Source organism: Odontesthes bonariensis, chromosome 2 (genome assembly GCF_027942865.1).
Source record: "Odontesthes bonariensis isolate fOdoBon6 chromosome 2, fOdoBon6.hap1, whole genome shotgun sequence".
Taxonomy (NCBI): domain Eukaryota; kingdom Metazoa; phylum Chordata; class Actinopteri; order Atheriniformes; family Atherinopsidae; genus Odontesthes; species Odontesthes bonariensis.
In genome coordinates, this window is record NC_134507.1 from 46,368,545 (window position 1) to 46,391,094 (window position 22,550).

At 41.4% G+C, this 22,550-nt stretch overlaps 1 protein-coding gene across 1 annotated transcript in view; it reads left to right on the forward strand.

Moving 5' to 3' along the window:
* The window catches only part of ndst2a (N-deacetylase/N-sulfotransferase (heparan glucosaminyl) 2a), a 56,635-nt gene that overhangs the window by 25,740 nt on the left and 8,345 nt on the right, over positions 1-22,550 (forward strand). Inside the window, exons 10-13 of the mRNA XM_075482575.1 lie at positions 826-1,000; positions 1,111-1,281; positions 14,778-14,887; positions 16,034-16,136. Coding sequence (XP_075338690.1) covers positions 826-1,000; positions 1,111-1,281; positions 14,778-14,887; positions 16,034-16,136 — 559 coding nt within the window. The remainder of the gene's footprint in view (positions 1-825; positions 1,001-1,110; positions 1,282-14,777; positions 14,888-16,033; positions 16,137-22,550) is intronic.

Below are 22,550 nucleotides of genomic sequence, written 5' to 3' on the forward strand. Positions count from 1 at the left end.
AGTTGTAGCAGCTTCCAATGTTTTCCTATCAAAACAAATGGACTTTAAACTGTCAACGAAAAAAGTATTTTATTGAAATATCACAGAGATGACACCTAATGTTTAAACTGACAATTTTTATTCTTTGGGAAATTTATGCATGTATTGATTTGGATGGTTGTCAAATGTTTAAAAAAAACAGGTGGAATACAACTAAATTGGCTAATTGGTGTAAGCAAAGTACACGCACTGGAAGAGAAAGAGCATCCAGAGGTTGAATCACCAAACAATTCGAAAATAAAGTTTTCTTCGTGAAACTGCAAATCTAAACTACATAATACACACCATCATTTAAAGATTCCTTTTCAGGCTCCAGACTTTCCATTTATTGCCAAAACACAAAGTCCCGTCCAATCAGAATCATTTAGTATTGACGGGGGTTTTGTGTGATGATGGTAAACAGTGGCAGCTTCTTTTCATGTATTGGCTCTGCTGTAGTGCTTCATTGATCTGATTGGTTTAAACTTGTGTGATAGCTTCTTTATCCTGTCACCTGCTGAGTATTTTTTTTAAAGGAGGCTAAGCTTTCTCTTAGCAGTTTCTGGAGAGGACATGCTTTCTTGGTTTCTATAACAAACAATCCAGCTCATCAGGTTACCTTCAATCTCAAGTCTTCTGGAAACCATGTTGAACTGACTGTACTATGTAGTTACCTCTTTCTACTTAATTTTGATGTCACACAGTCACTTCTGCTGTCCAGCTGACCGAATTCATTTCAGTGAAACTAAAACAACACCTAATTAAACTTAAATCATGTGAATGTCTTTTGTTCAATGTTTTCCTCAGGTATATGGAGTTCTTCCCATTCCCTTCCAATGTCAGTACAGACTTCATGTTTGAAAAGAGTGCCAACTACTTTGACACAGAGGCAGCTCCCAAAAGAGCTGCAGCTCTGCTACCCAGAGCCAAAATCTTGGCAGTGCTCATCAACCCATCTGACCGGGCTTACTCCTGGTACCAGGTAGGAATAATCCTGCTCTGCTGCTAAAACTCGACACATCTTTGCCTGTGTCAGATATAAGAAGTCTCACATTTTTTTTTTTTTTTCTGTTTGTGTGTTAATGACCACAGCACCAGAGGGCCCACCAGGACCCTGCAGCTCTCAACAGCACGTTCCATGCAGTGGTGACGGCAGGCCCAACAGCTGCCAGGGATTTACACAGCCTTCAGAGACGCTGCCTTAATCCTGGGACCTATGCTGTTCACCTGGAGCGCTGGCTGCAATACTACCAGCCCAGCCAGGTAACACAAAGTTCAGCTGCTGATGTAAAGATAGGATAACGTTATATCAAACCAAAATTGTTGTCTTTGTCTGTCTTTCTTCTGTTTGCTGTCCCCTCAGTGCTTTTTTTTCCATACGTACACTCACACACTGTTGAACACATCAGAGGCTAAGTCAGGTTCACTGTTTTGCTCAATGATACTTCAACATGATAAACCACCAACTAATACTCTACTTCCTGTACCACAACCACTCGTACCTATATGCATAACAAGCTACATAACAGTGATAACACTTACATTCGCCTGCATAACAGAAACTAATAAAGCCCTAAATTTACAATCTGTTCATACTAGATTCCTGGAGTGGACCTGGTGGTAACAGTGGTAGTGACATGAGAGTTTTAATGATGTATAGAAGAAGTATATTTTCTTGATCATATTGTGCCAATAACATCCTTCAACATAACAATTTAACAGCAACAATTGGGACAGAACATTTTGGAACATGGGGGTCCCTCTACATAGCTGTCCAAATGTTTGCACGGACTGTACCTCTTCTAAGCATGCAGACTACTCATTGGACTTGTTCAATCTACTATTCAAAGCGTGGCACACATGCGCACCAAAGGCGATGATGAGCAGTAGGAGAACAACATGGAAGCTGGTTTTGAGGAGATCAACTTTACCCACACCTTCTGAAAAAGTCTCAGGACTGTAGGATGAGTAATGCACAAGTGTGGAAGACTTTGGTGCAGATGTCCTAAATTGTGGTATGAATAGAACCTTGTGCATGTCTGCAAAGTCTGAACTTTATCAAGCCCACCATTGTGAAAACCATGATTTGGCCCTAAGACAGTGACTGTCACTATGGACTCATTTATTTATTTATTTATTTTTTTTATTTTTATTTTTTTTTCAATTTTCATTTCCATACAACAAACACTGTAAAACTAGACACAAAACAAAACGAACACAAAACAAACAAACATGACAGCTCTTACATAGAGATGAACATACAGCACGATACAAAAGGTGGTGAATCAGTCTTACAGTACACGAATGTCGTTCAAGTCCACAGCCGTCCTTTTAATAGGGTGGAGGAAAGGTCTGGACCGATATAGTCCAAAAACGGGCGCCATACTCTGTAGAACTGATCTACACTGTGATGTATGACGTTAGTAAGAAATTCTAGAGGTATCAGTTCAAAAATTATTTTGCACAGACAGAAGGAACCTCGTCACTGACCCATTGCAAAATAATATTTTTTCTAGCTGCAAACGTTAGAATATTATACAATCTTTTGTTAGCTGCTGTTTTCAAATGGTCACTTGAAAGACCTAAAATCAGGGACATGGGGTGCATGTCCACACTGATATGAAAAATTCTCTCCATTTCACTTACAATTTCAACCCAATATCTCTGAAGTTTATGACAAGACCAGAAACAATGCGTTAATGTTCCCACAGCAGTTTTACACTTGAGACACAGGGGAGAGAGAGCGGTCGAAGAAATGCCTGCAGTGAGGGGAAATATGTAATCTGTGTAAAATCTTAAGTTGTATAGCTCTTGTCCGAGCGCAAATTTAGATCTTTTTTGTAAGAGACCAAATGGTATCCCACTTTTCTTCATCTATGGTCACAGACAACTCCTTCTCCCACACACCTCTGACCCCCTGCGCACCAGTAGTAGAAAAACCATTAAGTACACGGTACTTTCAATTGTTGATGAAACAGAATTTTCTCTATAACATATATTTCAGGGTGAATAATAAGGGTTGTACTATGAGTGATATAATGCCTTATTTGCAAAAAGAGAAAAAAAATCTTTTGGATTACTTTGGACAATTTGTAATTGTTAGTAAGCTGTTCAAATGACATAAGCTTATCTGAAAATATGTCACTGAGGGATTTAATATTCTTATTAGACCATTGTTGAAAACCAGGGTCCAAAGAACCAGGAGGAAAAGCAGGATTATTTATTATTGGGGTGAAAATAGATGTTATATTTGATCTTCCCTCAAGACGGCGGACAAGCCGCCAGGCTTTTATAGGGTTGATTGTTACAGGATTTGCACAAAAAGCTTTAATATCCTTAAAATTCTTAAAAAAATAATAGGTCACTTAGTCTGCACTGTGATAGTGCTGTCTTGCTATCCATCCAGATTGAAAATTTACCCTTAACCCAGTCGTTTACAAATCTTAAATAGGCACAGAGTTGGTAAATTTTAATATTAGGTTGGTCTAGGCCACACATCGAGCTTGGTAGATGTAATACTGCCATCTTAAGCCTGGGTCTATGTTTGTTCCAAATAAAAGAGCTGAGCCATCCATTTATATCCTTCAACACCCTTTAAGAAAACAAAACAGGAATCATTTGTATAGGATACAATAACCTAGGCAACACATTCATTTTGACCAGGGCAATGGGCCCTAACCAGGAAACCGGAAGTGACATCCATCGCTCTAGGTCCTACTTAATTTTACAAAATAAGGGTGCAAAGTTGGCCTTATATAATTGATCAAAGGATGGGGTGATAAATATTCCTAAATACACAAACCCATTGGAAGACCATTTGAAAGGAAAGGAACGTACAGTAGTTGGTATTGTTGAAAGAGAACCTAGGGGCATAGCCCCTGATTTAGCCGATCTTATAACCAGAGAAACAACTGAATCTATCCATCACATCAATAAGACCTGGTATAGATGTTTCAGGGTCGGTTAGAAGGATTAGAACATCATCCGCATATAAGGTAATTTTATGACACAGCTGTCCAATCTCTAAACTATGTATTGTGGGTATCACCCTTATGGCCTCAGCAAGTGGCTCTATGGCCAAAGCGAATAGGAGGGACGATAAAGGGCAGCCCTGCATCACCCCTCTGTGAGTATTAAAGTATTCAGACCTGAGTCCATTAGTCAAGACTGCTGCCTGTGGTTCAGTATATATAATTTTGACCCATTTTATAAAGTTCTCCCCCAAACCAAATTATACAGTAAGAAAGACCATTCAATTCGATCGAATGCTTTCTCCGCATCGAGAGAAAGCACCCGACCATCAATAGACTTCTGTTTAAAAGCTATGACAGCATTCAACAAACGTCTAACATTGGTAGCTGAATTCCGACCCCTTACAAAACCCGTCTGGTCCTCCTTTACCAGTACTGGCAGGAGATTTTCTAAACGAGAGGCCAAGATTTTAGAAAGCAGCTTCCTATCTACATTTAGGAAAGCAATGGGCCTGTAGGATCCACTAGAGTCAGAGCACTTCCCCTTCTTTAAAATTAATGATATATTGGCCTCCTTCAATGTCTGTGGGAATTCTCCTGTAGTGAAGGAGTGATTAAGCATATCAAGAAGAGGATCTACAAGAATATTTTAGAGCTGTTTATAAAATTCACAACAGAAGCCGTCAGGTCCTGGTGACTTTCCACTTTTTTTTTTTTTTAACTCACATTTTATTTTCACAAAGGTATTCCATTCCATACAAACAGTACACATTTACATTTTACATTTTTGCATTGTACTTTACACCATCACAGCTGCTTAGATATCCACTTCAACTTATCCTACACAAATAAATAAGACTGAATACACACATGAATAAATAAAGAAAAACACGAAAAGAAGGTCAAAATTAAGTAGGTAAATGAATAGACAAAGTAAATGAAAGTAATAATTACAACTAAAGTACACCTCTGATTGCATTACTAAACGCATTACAGGGCTCCATCTCTTTATAAAAATGGGTCTTTGTAACCTTATTGCATATGTAATTCGCTCCATCTCATACAATTCCCATACTTTTTCAAGCCATACATTATATGTTGGTGGTTCTGGCTTTAACCATCTTATTGTGATACACTTAATAGCAGCTCCCAAGAGTATTTGTAAGAGGTAAATTTTGGCTCTTCCCTCAAAGCCTTCTGGGATTGAACCAAGGAGGACTACCCTTGGATCATTAGGGACATTTTGGTGAAACACTTCTCTCAGGGCGTCTAGTACGTCCTTCCAAAAAATATTCAACTTCGGGCAGGACCAGAAAATATGAGTGTGGTTTCCAATTTGTGGCCCACAGTTCCTCCAACATTTGTCTGATGTCAGGGCCCATTTTACGGTTATTTGAGGTGTCCTAAAATATCTCATTATGACTTTCCATCTAAACTCCCTCCAAATATTAGGGTTAGTCACCTGATGTGCCTCTCTACAAATCTGTGTCCAAGTATCTAATGAGATATTTGTGTTCATTTCAACTTCCCATTTCTCCTTTATTTGTATAGTATTATTTGGGTTCATCAACAAGAAAACTGAGTATAATTTAGAGATCTCTTTTCTAGCCTCGTCTCCAGCTTGCAACCTAGAGAGAAATTCTTCTATTGGACTTGGATGTTTCACTTTTTCCCATTCCTTATGTGTTGTAAGAAAATGCCTCAGTTGTAAATATCTAAAAAAGTCAGCCCTTGGGAGGGTAAACTCCCGTCTTAATTGTTCAAATGACTTAAGTTCTCCATTATGAACGAGTTGATTCACATAACACAAACCATATTCAGACCACTTTTTAAAGCCTGCGTCCATATATGCTGGTATGAACCCTTTCAAACATCTTATATAGCCTACTGAAGAGATTTGCTTTGGCAGGTTAAAGGCAGTTTGTATCGCTCTCCAGATTTTTAGGGTTACCCTAGTCCACTCCCCCATCCGGACACCCTTAAAATTGATATCCAGAAAGGGAAGCGCTCCGAGGGGTTTTGGGTTGAGGTCCTTTTCAATATCAAGCCATCGTGTATGCGGCAAATCCTTAATCCAGGATATTAAGGGTCTCAGTTGTGCGGCCCAAAAATTATTTCTAAGATTTGGAAGTCCCACACCTCCATTTGATTTATCCAACTGCAATGTTTTTAATCTCACTCTTGGTCGTTTACCTTGCCAAAAAAATTTTGAAATCATTTTGTTTAATTTGTCAAATGTTAATTTTGGAACTTCTGCGGGCAGCATCTGGAAAAGATACAACAATCATGGCAAAACATTCATCCGTATACTCTCTACTCGACCTATTAGGGAAAGGGGAAGTGTTGACCATCTCTCGAGATCTTCACTAATGTGTTTAACTATTTTCTTTATAATTAGCTTCGTAAAGTTTTTCTGTAGATGTGGGGATAAAAATACCCAAATACTTGAATCCATCCTTAGTCCATTTAAACCCACTGTTAAGTTTAACTGACATAGAGATTTGGCCGTTAACATCCATAGCTTCAGTCTTATCCATATTAACCTTGTATCCTGAGTAAAAGCCGTAGTGGAAGAGAAGATTTTTAAACATGGTAATGTTGTAGCCGGTTCCGTTAAAAACATCATTACATCATCGGGATACAATGATAGTTTATGCTCTTCCCCATTAATAGAGTTGCCTTTGATATTACAATCATCCCTGATGAGCTGGGCTAGGGGTTCTATACTGATGTTGAATAACAAAGGTGAGAGAGAGCATCCTTGTCTGCAACCCCGCTCTAATGCAAAACTTGCTGATATCTGACCATTAACTTTGACTGAGGCCAGTGGACATGAATAGAGTATTTGTATCCATTTTATGAAATCTGAACCAAATCTGAACCGCTTGAGGGTCTGGAATAGATACAGCCAGGACACCCGGTCGAATGCTTTATAAGCGTCCAGTGATAATAACAGCGCCTCCTCTCCTTTAGATTTAGAATAGCTCATTATGTTTAATAATCTACGAAGATTGTCACCATAGTATCTCCCTGTGATAAAACCTGTTTGGTCTGGATTTATAATTTGTGCAATATTTTTATTCAACCTCTTTGCTAAAATGGCTGTCAGAATACGTATATCACCATTCAATAAAGAAATGGGCCTGTATGATTGGCATTCAGTGGGGTCTTTACCTTCCTTGTGTATTACTACTACAGTCGCTTCTCTCCAAGACGGTGCCAATATTCCAGACTGTAAAGCATGATGATATGCTTTTAATAGAAGGGGCGACAATATATCTTTAAAATTTTTTATAGAATTCATTAATATAACCATCTGGTCCTGGACTTTTATTATTTTTCAAGGATGCGATTATCTCTTTAATCTCCCCCTCCTTAATCGGTCCATCTATATCTTTTGACATTGTCTCTGATAATTCAGTTAATTTTATATTTTCCAGAAAGGATGATAAGGTATTAGCATCAGAGCAGGTGTCAGTATTTTCATACAATGATTTATAAAATCCTGCAAAACATTCAGCTATTTTATCTGGTTTTGTAATGGGGTTAAGCGAGTTATTACTTTTTAGCTTCTGCACTATATTCGACGACCGTTGTTTTCTCAGTCTGAAAGCCAATAGTCGACTAGCTCTATTTCCATGTTCATAATACTTCTGACTGGTGAACCTTAAATTGCCTTAAATTTTCTCAGTAATCAGACTGTTATATTCCCTTCGTGCATCTCTAAGATTTGTTAGGAGTGTAGGATTCGAGCTTTGCTTGTGTTGTTGTTCCAATTTTAGAATTGTTTGTTCTAGTTCCTGTTGTCTAGCATCCCTCTTTTTCTTTTTGGCAATTGCGAAAGAGATAATACGACCCCTAAGGTAAGCCTTTGCACAGTCCCATAGTATAATTGGTGAAATTTCTGGGGAGGAGTTGGTGTCCAGGTAGAACTTAAGTTCTGTTGTGATAAGGTTGATGAACGCTTTGTCATTAAGGAGAGATGCATTTAACCGCCATTGTTTAGATGTGGACTTATGTCCTATGTTCCATAAGAGTTCAATAGGTGAGTGGTCCGAGATTGTCATTGGTAAAATCCTCAAATCAGTTATTCTATACAGTTCAGCTCTGGGGGTGAAAAAATAGTCAATTCTAGAATAGGATGCATGTCTATGCGAATAAAATGTAAAGTCTCTACAATTGGGGTATATGCCTCTCCATACATCACCAAGTCCCAATTCTGAGGATTGATACTTTAATGTTTTACTCATTCGGGAGGACGGAGTAGTGGAGACTGGTTGTTTATCCATGAATTGTGACATAACGCAATTAAAATCTCCACCCACCAACAGGATCCCAGAACTATGCTGTGTTATCACGCTGAAGACTTTTCTAATGAAATCTGGGTTGTCTTCATTTGGAGCGTATACATTCATAAAGGACACATCTATACCATCAATGGAACCATTTAACAAAATAAATCTCCTCTCTGCATCCTTATGAACTGAGACTCAACTGAAATTGACTTGTTTATGGATCAAGATAGATACACCCTTTTTTCTCCCCGACGGATGAGAAGAGAAGTACACTTTATCAGCCCATGATTTCTTTCATTTTTCGTGCTCCGCGTCAGATAAATGTGTTTCTTGTAAAAATGCTATTTGACACTGAGATTGTTTCAGCTGACGCAGGATCTTTTTCCTCTTAAGAGGGCTGTGAAGTCCTTTAACGTTATAACTTATTACCTTTAGTAACCCCATTCAAAATTCTGTGTGGTTACATTGGGAGTGGGGAAATAGTAGCGGTGTACACACACACACAAAAAAAGGACATACCGTAGTTAAGTGATCAACAGCTGTAGGATAAAACCATAATATTAATACAAAGCACTGTGATAATGGTGAGTCTGTGTTTAGGAATGATTTGCTTCTCTTGTCACTTTTCCTAACATACCTAGATCCCAAGGGGAACACTGGGATCAGAACAAACAGAGCCATGGGAAACTCTCTTGAACTCAAGAACATAGGTGTTGAGCTAGTTCTTTGGGACCTAGTCCCAAGCCGCACCAGGCGAACAAGCAGCTATGTAGGCCGTTCTCTATACTACAATCAATACCTATTAAGCCACCGTACGTGTTAGTAGCTGCTAGTGCTTACAGCTCCAGATATGGACAGGGGTTATCAGATGTTCACTACACCCGCCCCTGCAGAACCACAATACAAGATAAAAGTAAGGCATAACAATGGCACCACAGGTTATACACATCCCAGATTATTTTCTGAATATAAAACACAATCATGTTCTCAGTATCTTAACTAAAGGACTCACAGGATGTAAGATGAGACTTTAACTGAGGACACTGTGGGCTTACCAAAATAAATAAAGTAAAAGTGTTAAGTAAATCCTGTGATCTTAATTTGAAGTAACCTAAACAACTTACTGTAAATAAAATATACTCATAACCCTTTCATCAAACGTGCGCGCCAGCACCGGCAACGCACACACAACCGTCTGCACATACACACTCTAGTTACATTCTCAATGTACAGTTACAAACATATCACTTCTCCTGTATAATAAAGTGATCAGAACTGTATATGAATACGAAACAAACATTCAAATGCTTATCAGCGATGTTCTTGTCCCATCTTATTGGAGATGCTCTTATCCTCAGGTGTCAGTCTCTGTCTCTGAGGGTATTTTCCTCTTCACGTAATCCATCGCGTCGGCCGCATCCTTAAATTCCTTCTCCTCTCCGTTGTGCGTGATCCGGAATCTGGCAGGAAAAAGCAGACCGTACCGGACCCCCTGTCGTCCTCGGAGTAATTTTCGGACATCCGTAAAGGCCGCTCTTGCTCTTGCCACACTGGCTGTGTAATCCGGGTAGATGGCCACCTGATTTCCGTTGTACCTCAGCGGAGCCTGGTCCCGAGCTCTTCTCAAGATCTCCATGCACTCTCCGTCGTAATGTAATTTTGCAATAATGGCACGAGGTTTGTCTCCCGGCTTTCTAGACCCAAGACTGCGATGGGATCGATCAATTTTTATATCTTTGTCCATCCGCAGTATCTCTCTCAGGAGTTTAGAAACTGCTGTGGTGGAGCTAGAGCCCGGTTGTTCTGGGACTCCCACGATCCGGATATTCCCTCGTCTCATCCGCCCCTCTCGGTCCTCGCATTTTCCTTTCAGATCTTCCACTTCACTTCTAAGAGTGCTCACTGTGGTTTGAAGGGAAACAACTTCATCCGACCATGTTGAGAGTCCCCCTTCGATGTCTCTGTTTCCCTTCATCTGCTCCATTCCGGTCCGGATGGCGGTGGCGTTGTTCATAATTTCAGATTTTACCGCTTGTAACTCACATTTTAGTGCGTCAAAGTCTTCAGCTAATGCGTTTTTCAGTTCCTGTCGTATCACTATGGACATATCCGATCTCAGAGAAGAGAGGATGTCAGACTTTATCACGTCCAAATCCATACTCGAGGCGTCCGGTTTCGTCTGCGCAACAGGTCGATTGGGGTTACCTTGAGCACCTGAAGACGAGGCCTCTGGCCTTGTACCGGAGGAGGCAGTGAACTTGTATTTTCGAAGGTTTGCCGCCATGTATAGCAGCGAACACGACTGGTATCAAACACTGACGGTTTTCGACATCAAGGGTATATGGTTTAAGTTGTTTTTTGAAGTTTGAATGCCGTTAAAACGTTAAATTATTAGTGGCCCTGCAGGAGCGCTCACAAACACGTCTTACTCCATGTCTTGCTCAACAGCGCCCCCAGACTTTCCACTTTTTAATGTTTTAATAGCCTTGACCACTTCAATTTTAGTTGTGGGACTATCTTATGCTCTTCTGACAAATTTGGCAAATCCAATTGAGCAAAGAAATTGTCCATTAGTTGCTCTCCCTCTGAAACTTGTTATTTATCAGTTTATTTTCATATACCTTGTGGCCATCCTTATTAGAAACAGCTGCAATAGTTTGAGACTCTCCACGCTTTTTAACATAATAGGCCAAATATTTGCCTGTTTTATCTCCGTGCTCATAAAACATCTGTCTAGTATATTTTATTTTCTTCTCTGCATCCCTGGTAAGAAGGCAATTTAGAGCTGTTCTGATTGCTGTCATTTCTTGTCACAATGGTGGTGACAGAGAGGCAATATATGCGTTTTCTTTATCCATCAATTCACTTTCTAAAGATTTTTGTTTCTCCTGTCTTTGGCGCTTCTTTGTTGCAGAGTACGAAATAATTAAACCTCTGGCATAAACTTTGCATGTTTCCCATAAGATGGAGGCGTTGCTGGCCGATGGAGTATTAATTTCCAGAAATCCTTTAAGTTCAGTAGAGAAGTTGGAGATAAATCTTTAAGAATAATGGTATTAAGTCTCCTGTGACGAGACTGATGTAACGCTGTTTTGAGGTTAAAGTCCATAATTACTCTTGCGTGGTCAGAGATAATTATACTGGTTATGTCACATGACAAAACTAAATATAAGTCAGTTCTTGGCAGAAAAAAAGTGCGGGGCTGAGAAAAATGTATATTGTTTATCAGAGGGGTGGGTGCCCCTCCAAGCATCAGCAAGCCCGAACTCCTCACATAGAGCATGGAGTGTGTTGGCCTGAGGAGAGGGGGGCACATCACTGTGAGGATATTGGTCAATAAGCGAATTTAATATTAAGTTAAAATCACCACCAACAATAACAGTGGAGTTGGAAAGGAATGGAGCTAAGTCCAGAAACATTTTGGTGAGGAAGGTGACTGGGTGGGCAGGTGGAAAGTACACATTCATCATTACAATATTTTGACCTTGCAAAATTCCTTTGATTATCACATAGCGACCATTCAGATCCTTAACACAGTCGGATATTATAAGAGGTAGGTTTTTCCTAATCAACACTGTTACTCCCCCACTTCTCGTTGTAAAGGATGAGAAAAATACTTGTCCGAATGGCCCTTGTTGCAACTTTAAATGCTCTGCGTCATCAAGATGCGTCTCTTGTAACATAGCAACATCTATATCATCCTTCTTTAGACATGTCATTATTTTTCTCCGCTTAATAGGGTTGTGGACACCCCGTTCATTCAAGGTGCATACTCGCAGCTTATTCATCTTTAGTATCATAGAAAGCATATTGAGCCAAGAGATCCACCACACACTGGATAAGAGTTAAATAAGTAAATAAAGAAATAAAAACAAAGAGCTGTGCAACAAAACATTAAAAAAAACAGTAGTTTGGCAACGATCCTACTAAACATGTAGGGAAAAAGCGTCCTTCTCCTCCTACCTGCGGCTGCAGGCCGACAGGAGCAACAAGTGCTTAACGCGCACCTACCCATAGACACAAACACACACAGTCCATCAAGAACACGGCAAAGTAGAACATTTCACCTGGTAGATTACAAGCAGTAAGAAAGAAAAGTAGCATAGTCACACATGCCTGAATTTGGCAGATGCTCACATTGCTTCATAAGGCACAGTCCATGCGCAATGTTAAAGAAAAGTGACAATCCGCTGGTTACCGAGATTTAGGACAGAGAATCCACGTAAGCCGCAGCTGCCTCCGGTGTGTCAAACCTCTTCACCACACTGTTGACAGACAACCTCAGCTTAGCGGGCTATAGAAGAGCATAATCTACACTCTTCCTCCTCAGACAGCCCTTCCCCTCGTCAAAAGCCTTACGTTTCTCAGCCACCGCCGCCGAGTAATCATTGAAGAAGGAAACTCTGATCCGGTCCGCTGGCTGGTTCGGCTCTGTAGCAAGGCGCCGGGCTGCAGCCATCACTTGTTGTTTATCAGCGAAGTCGTGAAGTTTCATGATGATAGGTCTGGCGCGTTGATTAGTGCCCGGACTCGGTGCTAGGGAACGGTGAGCGCCCCCTTTACTGAGTATAAGTAGCCACAAGATCTGGGGACTGCATGACCTTTGGGAATAGGGGTGGGCGATATGGAAAAAATGTTGTATCACGATTTTTTTGCATAAAATCACGATTTCGATTTTTTTTATCACGATCTTCCATCCAAAAAAAAAAAGACCAATTACAGTAGAGTTAAGTCGACATGCTGAACCACAGAAGAGCTAAGGAGTAAAATAAAGAATTTGGCAGTCAACACATGTAATTCAACTGTAACCCAATTCAAGATGAAAATAATGATCTAATTGATGACATCTGACACAGTGAGAGTGAAGCAACCGGAAATAGAAAAACGAACCACTGATGACGACTTGACTCCACCTCATGATGCCATTTAGCAACAGATGAGCAACGCTGCATGTTCATTTACTGCAGCCACAGTCACGCACTGCCATCACCAGAGCGCCCTAAAGGAATACTTTTCAACTGTGTAATGTTTGTCACGGTCGCGGTGCATCCCTTTTCTCTTGCACCGTAGTTAGCTTACGAGCTAGCGGTTTCCTCATCCGACCCGAGAGTGCTGCTGCTGGCCGTGAGTTTCTCCCGTGCGCCGCTATGGATGTGCTGTGGATGGTGCCGCTGCTGCCGTTCCCATTCCTGATGTGGACCAGCAGCAGTGGGTTAGGGTAGAAGAAAACCCGAACCAATTCCAAATTACAGAGGTGGATTTCCTCTTCTTCACCAGCTCGTCGGCTTGGCTTTCAGCCATGGCTGTCCAAGTTTTTACAAACACAACATGGAGGCGTGTAAGAAAGTGTCATGACGCACAGTTCGCTGTGATTGGTCGGTTAGGTTAAGGACGGGAACCAGCATTAAAAAAAAATAAAAAATCATTGCGCTGATTGGCAAAGGCGATCTATACGGTTTCTCTAATTTGGTAGATCGCCTGCGATTCTCCACTCTTCCTCGCCAGTCACGATTTTATATCGTCAGATCGCGCACCCCTATTTGGGAATAACATGTTCAATATATACCTATCTACCTCTCTGCCACTTATTTCTGCTGTATGTGTGGCTGACCTACTATACCTCCCTGTTAAGTCATTGTGCATCAGAACTCTACAGTTCTGTGGTGTAACACCAGTTCCCTGTAATCAGCCTCTTGTTCATCACTATTTGGCATAGTTGGTGAACAATCACCTCATCTTGAACACAAATAAACTGAGAAATAATTGTAGAACCAAACACTTCAGGGTGGCTGTGGCTAAGGAGATGGAGTGGTCGTCTTCCAACCACAATGTTGGTGGTTGAATACCTTGCTTTCCCATTTGTTGAAGTTTCCTTGAGCAGGACACTAAACCACACACTAACCCCTAACCTGGTAACTCATTTGGACAACAATCTGAGCTAAAAATGCAACACTGAGGATGTCTACTAGTAGGGACAGAACAAACAGACTTCTAGAGCAAGCTTATGTCCTTCAATGTCTGCACCAAGATGTTTCATATCTTCCATCAGTCTGTGGTGGAAAGTACAATCTGCTTTGCAGCATCAGATAAAGAAAGCTGGCTCTGTGATGGGGACTGCTCTGGAGCTGATTGGTCAAAGTAGAATGTATAAAAAGCTGAATAACATGATAGACAAGATTGCCCACCCTCTACACAGCAATGTGACAAAGCAACAGTGTGTTGCTTCTACGTCTTTGTCACCTAGCACAGTAACTGTGTGTCCGAAGACGAGAACCCTCCTTTTGAGTGATGTAAATGCATAATGTATCTGCCTTTTGTTTTATTTTTGAATCATTCTAAAGTTCTTAAAATAATGATAAATCTCAAACAAACATTAGAAGATAGTTCTGAATTTTTTAGTGGTTTGGATGCTGCTGTAATGTCTTCTCTCACTGAAATCTCATTAACCACTGGTGACGTGAGTCATGGATATGTCTGTTGTTTTTCTGTTCAGCTGCACATCGTGGATGGAGCCTTACTGCGGTCCAACCCAGCCCTGGTGATGGAGGGAATCCAGAGGTTCCTTGGCGTCACTCCCATCTTTAACTACACTCAGGCTTTGATGTTTGTAGCACACTCAAACGCAAAAAAAGCAGCTAAACAAATACACAGATCATCTTCAGTACATCAGCAGATGGTCTCTTAGATGTTTTTTGAAAGCAAATAAAGACAAAACACAGACTAAAGGCAGACAAAGCTTTTATTAATCTTTGCTGTAAACTGTGAACAGAGCATTCAGACATGGTGCCTCCTCCTGTGCTTCTTTGAGAATGAGTTGCCGTGTTGAGGTAAAAATGAAGGTGCAGCCGGACGCATAATAAAGCTGTGAATCAGAACAAAAAATGAATAATCTGCCGATTGTTCTAAAGCACAGACGTATCCACACCTTTGCTCTGCCAAGCTGGAAAGTGTGTTGGCAGAGGCAGCTTTCTGCTAAAGGAGCCTGAACATGCAGAGACGTGTGCACAGAGGGATGGATACAGTGGTTTCAACAGCAAGCCCTTTTCACAACTTAGAATTGCTGCTACGCTTCTTTGTGCGTTTTTGTTCAATGAATAGCAGAGATATAGTAATATGCAAATGCTGTCAAGCAACATGTTGGCGATCCCAAATCATCTGACAACCGTATTGGGGAATAGTGGTGTGTCCTGCCGTGCTTTCTGGCTCACACACACATGCTGACTGGACTCAGAGGCACATAAAGTTCAACTAGTATTCCTGTTCCTTACAAACAGGACAGGACCAACAAAAGTACAGCGGTCCCATTTTGAACATGCAGTGAGAAAAGACTATTTATCAGACTGATTGAGGATTCATATTTTGAAACGGTTTCTGTGAGACAGTACAGTTGAATTTAACTGCTTAGAGCATCATGTCTTATGATTGTTTGTATAGGTCATCCATCTTTTGAAGTACATCTTAGTGGGAGCCAGAATTGGTGCAGGGCTTTTGTGTGATAACAATGCAGGGTTACTACCTGATAATTGTTGTAACACAGACTTGTCAACCATTTACTGTGAACTCAATCAATACACAACTCCACACCCTTTTTCCATCTTATTGCGGATAAATGCTTTGGTAATAGATTTAAAATTTACAGAAATACCAATCTGCTGTTTAATTCTGCTTAGCATGCCTTTTAGAGAAGAAATGTTTCCACCAAACTTTTGTGAAATGTTTGCTGTGTGGTAAAACATTTCCCATCTGCAGGTATGATGACAGCAAAGGTTTCTGGTGTCAGCGAGTGGAAGGAGGCCGAGCCAAATGTCTGGGGAAGAGTAAAGGCAGAAAGTACCCAGAGATGGCTTCTGAGGTACATCTACTTTTGTCACACTCACACACTGTCACACCTAAAATAGTTAAGTCCTTCTAGTGTCTCCATCAGACTGTAAAAGCAACAGCATTCGGTCATTCTGGCTTTGGTCACATAAACATTAATGTTCCTCTCATTTTTATTCATTTAGAAATGACAGTGACAGAGCCGGACTTGCTATGTGCCCTTCTAGCAACATCTCATATTGCTCCAACTTCTAGCCTTAAGTATGATATGGTTATTAAAACATATCTGTGACAGTAAATATTTCTACTTATTGAACAGAGGATTCTTCTGGCTTTTCACTTCCAAGGATTTTACTGCACTTACAGTAAAAACATTTGTTGACTAGATTTTAAAAAACAGATGAATTGTATGCTTCCTTTTGATTTGTTGGATCAATCTCAACTTCTTTGCTGACCTCTGTGTGTACAAATGGGCTGCTTCTCCTACCTTTTCACACCACAGCACATCTGCATACACTGTAAAATCCAATTAGTTAACCTAATGTAGAAAAATGTGCAAACCACTCGCCTTAGTGCAAAGTGTTTTTCTTTTTTTTGTTTTATTTGTCCGTGTTGTTTTTCTTATACATATATTTATTTGGTGTAGTATGGAGCTGGGTTAAAACAGTGTTAAGAAACTGTGTACAGCTTTTGTCACATGTGGCATGAATTGTTTTCTGCACACCACCATTTAAACAACATGGAAAAATAAGCCCACCTGAATTCTGCAGGTCCAAAGCAACAGATATTGCGTCAAAATCACACTTACCAATAAGGGCATATTATGGTTGGGCTTGAACTGTCTTTTTTTTGCCTTTCTCACTGGTCATTTCATAGGGTACACCTGATTAATTCTTTAACACAAATGTCTTTTCAGTTTATTACATAGCAGCAACTCAATTTTTAAGGAATGTAGATATGATCAAGAGAACCTTTGCATGGTCAAATGGGCATTAGCATGGGAATTAAACCTGACTTGCGTAACTCTGAATGTTGCATGATTATTGTTGCCAGATGAGTTGGTCTGAGTATTTCAGGAACTGACCTGCTGTGATTCAGAGTCACTCAGAATTATCCAAAGAAGATGTTGACACATGCAACACCCCAATAGGGAGACCATCCTCACTATCAACAATATTGCTATTCCCGCCTTAACTGTCATCGCTCCCCCTTCTCCCAAAATCCCAAACAGACCAGTCCACCACCGTTCACCTCCACCAGCATCACACGTCAGCTCCTCTCTCCGTTCTCTGATCTTCTTCACGGCCGTTGTAAACGTACCATCAGCTGCAGTGTTCCCGGGTATAAATGTACAACATTTTCCCCAACCATCTGGCACACACCATTTTCCCTTCTAATATACATTCTAAAACTTGTCTGTTCTACCAAGCCATCATACTCGTCTCATGTAGTTGTTCTCCAAAGCCTGCAAGCCCTTCACTCGTGTAGCTGAGAATTCTCTGTTGGTTGTGTTATATGTAATTAGTCCATTCCCCATTTTGTTAATTGTGATCCACTGCAAACCAGCCTCAAATCCAGCTGCAATCTCCCTGCGTGCTTTGAGCTCAAAGGAATCCCTCTCGGCTGTCATATTGCATCCAAGTAAACGTGCTTATCCCTGATGTAGCCATCACTAGATCTTTTAACTCTCCCTTTTTCCACAACCAAACCTCGCATCTCGTTTACCTTGTCATACACTACCACAACTGATGTGTTCCTCCTCACCAGTGCCCAAAAACCTATCTCCCTGTTGGGTAGCACATTTAACAAAACATCATCTCCACACATCCAGTAACTCTCAGCTACTGGGTGTGTCTGATCCCCAAAAAGATATAGAGTTAAAATGATCATTTCTATATTTTCACATTATTGATCCAAATAAATAAACCCTAATAAATATTGGTTCCTTTTAACAGTAGTACTACTTACGTGACTTCCAAAAGCATTCAAACTCACCATCGTAATCTACTCTATCATCAGTGGGAGGCCCCTCCTGTGATGTACTCAGATTAAATTCAGCACAAGAAGACTCCAATTTGTGGCCCTTCCTTATTTTGAAAATAACTATGTAATTTATTTGGCCCAAACATCAATCTGCATTTAATACCACACATAGGAAACAATAACCATTTATCCTCTGCCGATGTGAACCTACCTTCTCTGCATTCCTGTTGCTGGACCACCGCACAGTCCCTGAAGGTGTGTGGCTCTGGAACAACAACAGGCAGTGCTCCTGGAGCGTCTGCACATATGAGACACTCTGTCGCTGTCAGTCCTCTCGTGATGTACCATGCCCAACTATACCACATATCCTGTGCTGCCTTAAACCATCTTCCACAGTTACACTGTTTTCCCGACTCCACCTGTGCATGTACACTCCGTCTGTTCTTGGATTAACATGATTATTCTGTCCTGTAGTGCTAATGGTATCCAATCCCCCTAGACTTTCCCGAAAAATCTTTCTATTCTTACAACCATTGTGAACAACTACTTCTGACCCGATCTGACATGATCTTACCAGATTGCCCCTTTGTCGTGGCGTCCGGAGGCAGCGATTTGGTCGTCTCCTCCACCGGACCCATGATCCACACTTCCTCAAATCGTTTATTCCATGAACTTAAATTCAAGCTTAGCAGATACCTCTTCACGACTAGCTCTAGTGTGTATTGCTGGCAAAGTTTGTGGCGTGGCATGGTCTGAGTGGGTGTGTATTGTTGCATCATACTCATCTGACCCAGGCTGGCTACTTCCCTGCGGGGTGGCTTCATCACGGGACCCTTCCAGCCTCTCCTGTCTGCGGGATCCCGCCCAACATCTCCAGGCTTCGTTCTCCTGAGCCCATGCTGTCGGCCAACACCCACACCTGGATGCTCACAGTGTCAGAAATCTTAACCTCTTCCTTTTGTTAATCCTTTCCCTCGGACTTGACTCCGACTGTGTCTTTAGTTCGAACCTTGGTGCAGTGATTCAAATGGTACCATGTGTTGCTACCTTCCACTTGAACTGCCGTCGGCGTTGCTCGCACCACTGTGTACGGTCCTTTCCGTCTTGGCTCAAGCCACTTCCTCCGGAACACTTTGATGTGCACCTGGTCGCCTGGCACCACTGGCCTCTCAACCAGCTGTTCGAGACCTGAGTCTCTGGACTCCTCCTGTAGATAGATTGTTCTGTGGATTGCAGTTAGTTGCCTCATGTAAGCTGTCCACTCTGTTTGCACCTGCTCAAGTGGGAACTGAGGTGCCGGCATGGGTCGACCCGTTAGCATTTTATGCGGTGTTAGTGCATGACTCTATGAGTCTGCATACGAAAGCTCATTAGTGCAAGCAGCAAAGCATCTAGTGTAGTTCAGTTGAAACACAGATTCAATTCAATTTCACTTTCCAGGTTCCATTGATCCTCTCAACCATCCCTTGACTCTGTGGATGATAAACGGCCCCACAGCGCTGCTTGACTCGCAGCTGCTGCAGAATGCCTCTTGCACTTTTATAAACAAACACTTAACCATTATTTGAGCTAATCTCTGATGGAATGACAAACAGATGAATCAATTCTCTTACCAAAAAAATTTACGACTATTTATCCAATATGTATGACCAATATCCATGTGGTGGTGCGACCTCTGGCTCCAGTAACACCATTGGTGCCAAAACAGCAAGCTGGCACTTTGATGCTACTTTCGCTGCTTCATCAGCCGCGTTATTACCTTTACCAACCATTTTGTTACCTTTACGATTATTTGACAATGTATCACTGCCAATTTTCAATTTTCATGACTGCAATCCGCTCCTTCCTTTGGACCTGATGTCGCACTGGACTTCCTTCTGACCTCCTGAACCCTCTCTGCTTCCAAACCGCTTCCAACAAATAGCAAATATCATGAGTCTATGCAGAATCTGTGTATACATTCGTAACCTTACCTTTCACCAGTCAACATGCTTCCGTTAATGCCTTCAGTTCAGCCAACTGTGCCGAACATGGCCGTTCACACTTCTCAGCTTTCACCGTCACAAAGTTTTCCACCATCCTGTTTCACAACTGCAAAACCTGCATGATTACCCAAATGATCTCACAACATGGACCCTACACAACATAAGTGACGTCAGCCTGCACAAGTGAAGTTGCTTCTAAGTCAGGTCTCAGTTTAATGTATCTCACAGCTTCTGACACACGCTCATGTGGTTCTCCTTCAAACTCACGTGGAATGACATCCGCAGATCCCGATGTAGTACACTTCTGTATTCACATCTGGACGTGTCAAAAGATGCACAACCTGCAAACATCCTGTCTGAGTCACAACATACCTACTCTGATTTATTAGTTCTGAAATCTTATGGTTTTTATTGGAGACATATAAGAAAAATGGCTTCTCATAGACTAGTGTTGGCCGTTTTGGATGACTTTTGCTAATTTCGTTTCAACTTTTCAAAGGCTAACTTAGCCTCGGTTGTCCTCTCCAGTTGTGCTTTCAACCTTTGATCTTTGGATCTTTCATGATTCCTTCCAGAGGAAGCGCATTTTATTGCATAATCCTCCCAAAAGAAGATCATACTTGTTGTATTTTAATCTTACTTATTTATTCATTAGATATTTATTTATTTATTTATTTTGGACATGGCGCTTTTCTTACTCCCTCCAAGTGGGATGGAGAGATATCAGTAATTCCCTATGGGCTAAATAGATACTCTAATTTAGGCTATCAATGCTAAAATTTAAATTAGAAACTTTGTTCCGTTCAAATTTTAGAACTTCGTAATAGTGGCACATTTAATTTTAAATTCAGAAACTTTGTTTTGTTGTGTCCTAGTAACAGTGACCTATTTAAATTCAAGTTTTAGAAACTTAGTAGTCGTGACACATTTAACTTAAAAACTTTGTTTTGTTTTGTAATAATGACACACCTGAGGGCGGTTTTTAAACCCTTTTGAGTACGTCTGATGTAAGTGTACTTCTTACCTCTATATGTCAATGTAAACCAATACTGGGATTCCTCTGCCAGAGGAACGCCTTGGACCTGCCGGGCCACCCGCTCCGCCCCGCAGGGACTGGCCACGGTCCTGCCGAACACTCGGGTTTCTCGGTGCTCTCGGACAGCTGTAAACAAAGTGTCCCCTCTCGCCACAGGCCCAACATGCCCCCGAGGACCTTCGTCCTCCAGGTGCACCTCTTCTTGACCTTTGACAGGGTCGACGATGGACTTGCCCCTGTGATGGCTGTTCAGCGGCCCCCGCTGTTATGGCCTCATTTCGTACTTCTTGCTTCGCTTGCAGTTCTTCTAACTGCAACCGTGCAAGTTCCCTTTGCATATCCTCCTCCTGCTCCTTCCGTTTCAGTTCTTTTCTGTATTTGTTTACTGCATGCACCACGTGGTCTCGGAATTGTCCATGTGACATTGAATTCAACCCCACCACATCCTCCAGCCTCCCCTGAACTGGGGCAGGCAGAGCCTCTTTGATGGAAACTCTGAACAATGTCACCCAAGCTGGGCTCTTCTCGATTTCTCCCTCAGACTCTTGTCTCCATTTCTTCAATTGTTGTGCAATGTACACAACCGGACTCTCTGTTCCTGACAGTGGCTCCCCCTTTAATGCTTCGAGGTCCACTCCTACAGGAAACTCAGCTCGTAACGCTCTCCAGAGTGCAGCTCGATATGCATTAAAGTCAGTTCCATCAGCTCGGTGGCTTAACATCCAGTCATTCTCACTGTGTCTCAAAATGCCCTCCATGGTAGAAGTTCCAAAACACAGTGCCCACACTGCCTTAATGTGTCCCACAGTCAACAGTTTATGCACAGTCTCTTGTTCAAAAGCTCTTATCCATCTACTTGCACCTGTGTGAATGTCCGGCAATCGAGCAACCAGCCCCCCTAGGTCGAGCGTCTGCCACGGCACATACTGTCCCTGCGTCATTTCTACCAAACTCGGTGCTGACGCTGTTGGACTCTTATGTTCCTCAGAAGATGCCTTTTGAACTGGAGATGCCAGTTCGGGTGATTTTTGGTATTGTGGGAGCTGTCCCCTTGCCTGATCTGAATTACAGATGACGTCTGGCTCAGGAGCTCCATGACTGCTTGATGTAGCTATTTGTGGTTCTGGATGTTCATGAAATATTTTGTGATCTTTTATTTCAGAATCTACTTGTATGTTTACTGCTCCTGGCAGTGTTGGATATAGCTCTGCATTTTCAAAGAAATGTAAAACTTTTAATTCAAGCTCTCTCTTTTCCTGTCTCTTTTTGCTTTTGTCCTTTGGTTTGTAAGCTTTAATCCTTTGTTCCATAATCTTACAGGTAGTTACATTGAAAGTGCCACCTTTTGGCCAGGGTGAGACGTTATTTTTTGTTCGTTTTTCCCATTTTAGAGATATCTTTTTAATATCTTTGGAATGTTCAGGATGTTTGGCGCTGATGATTA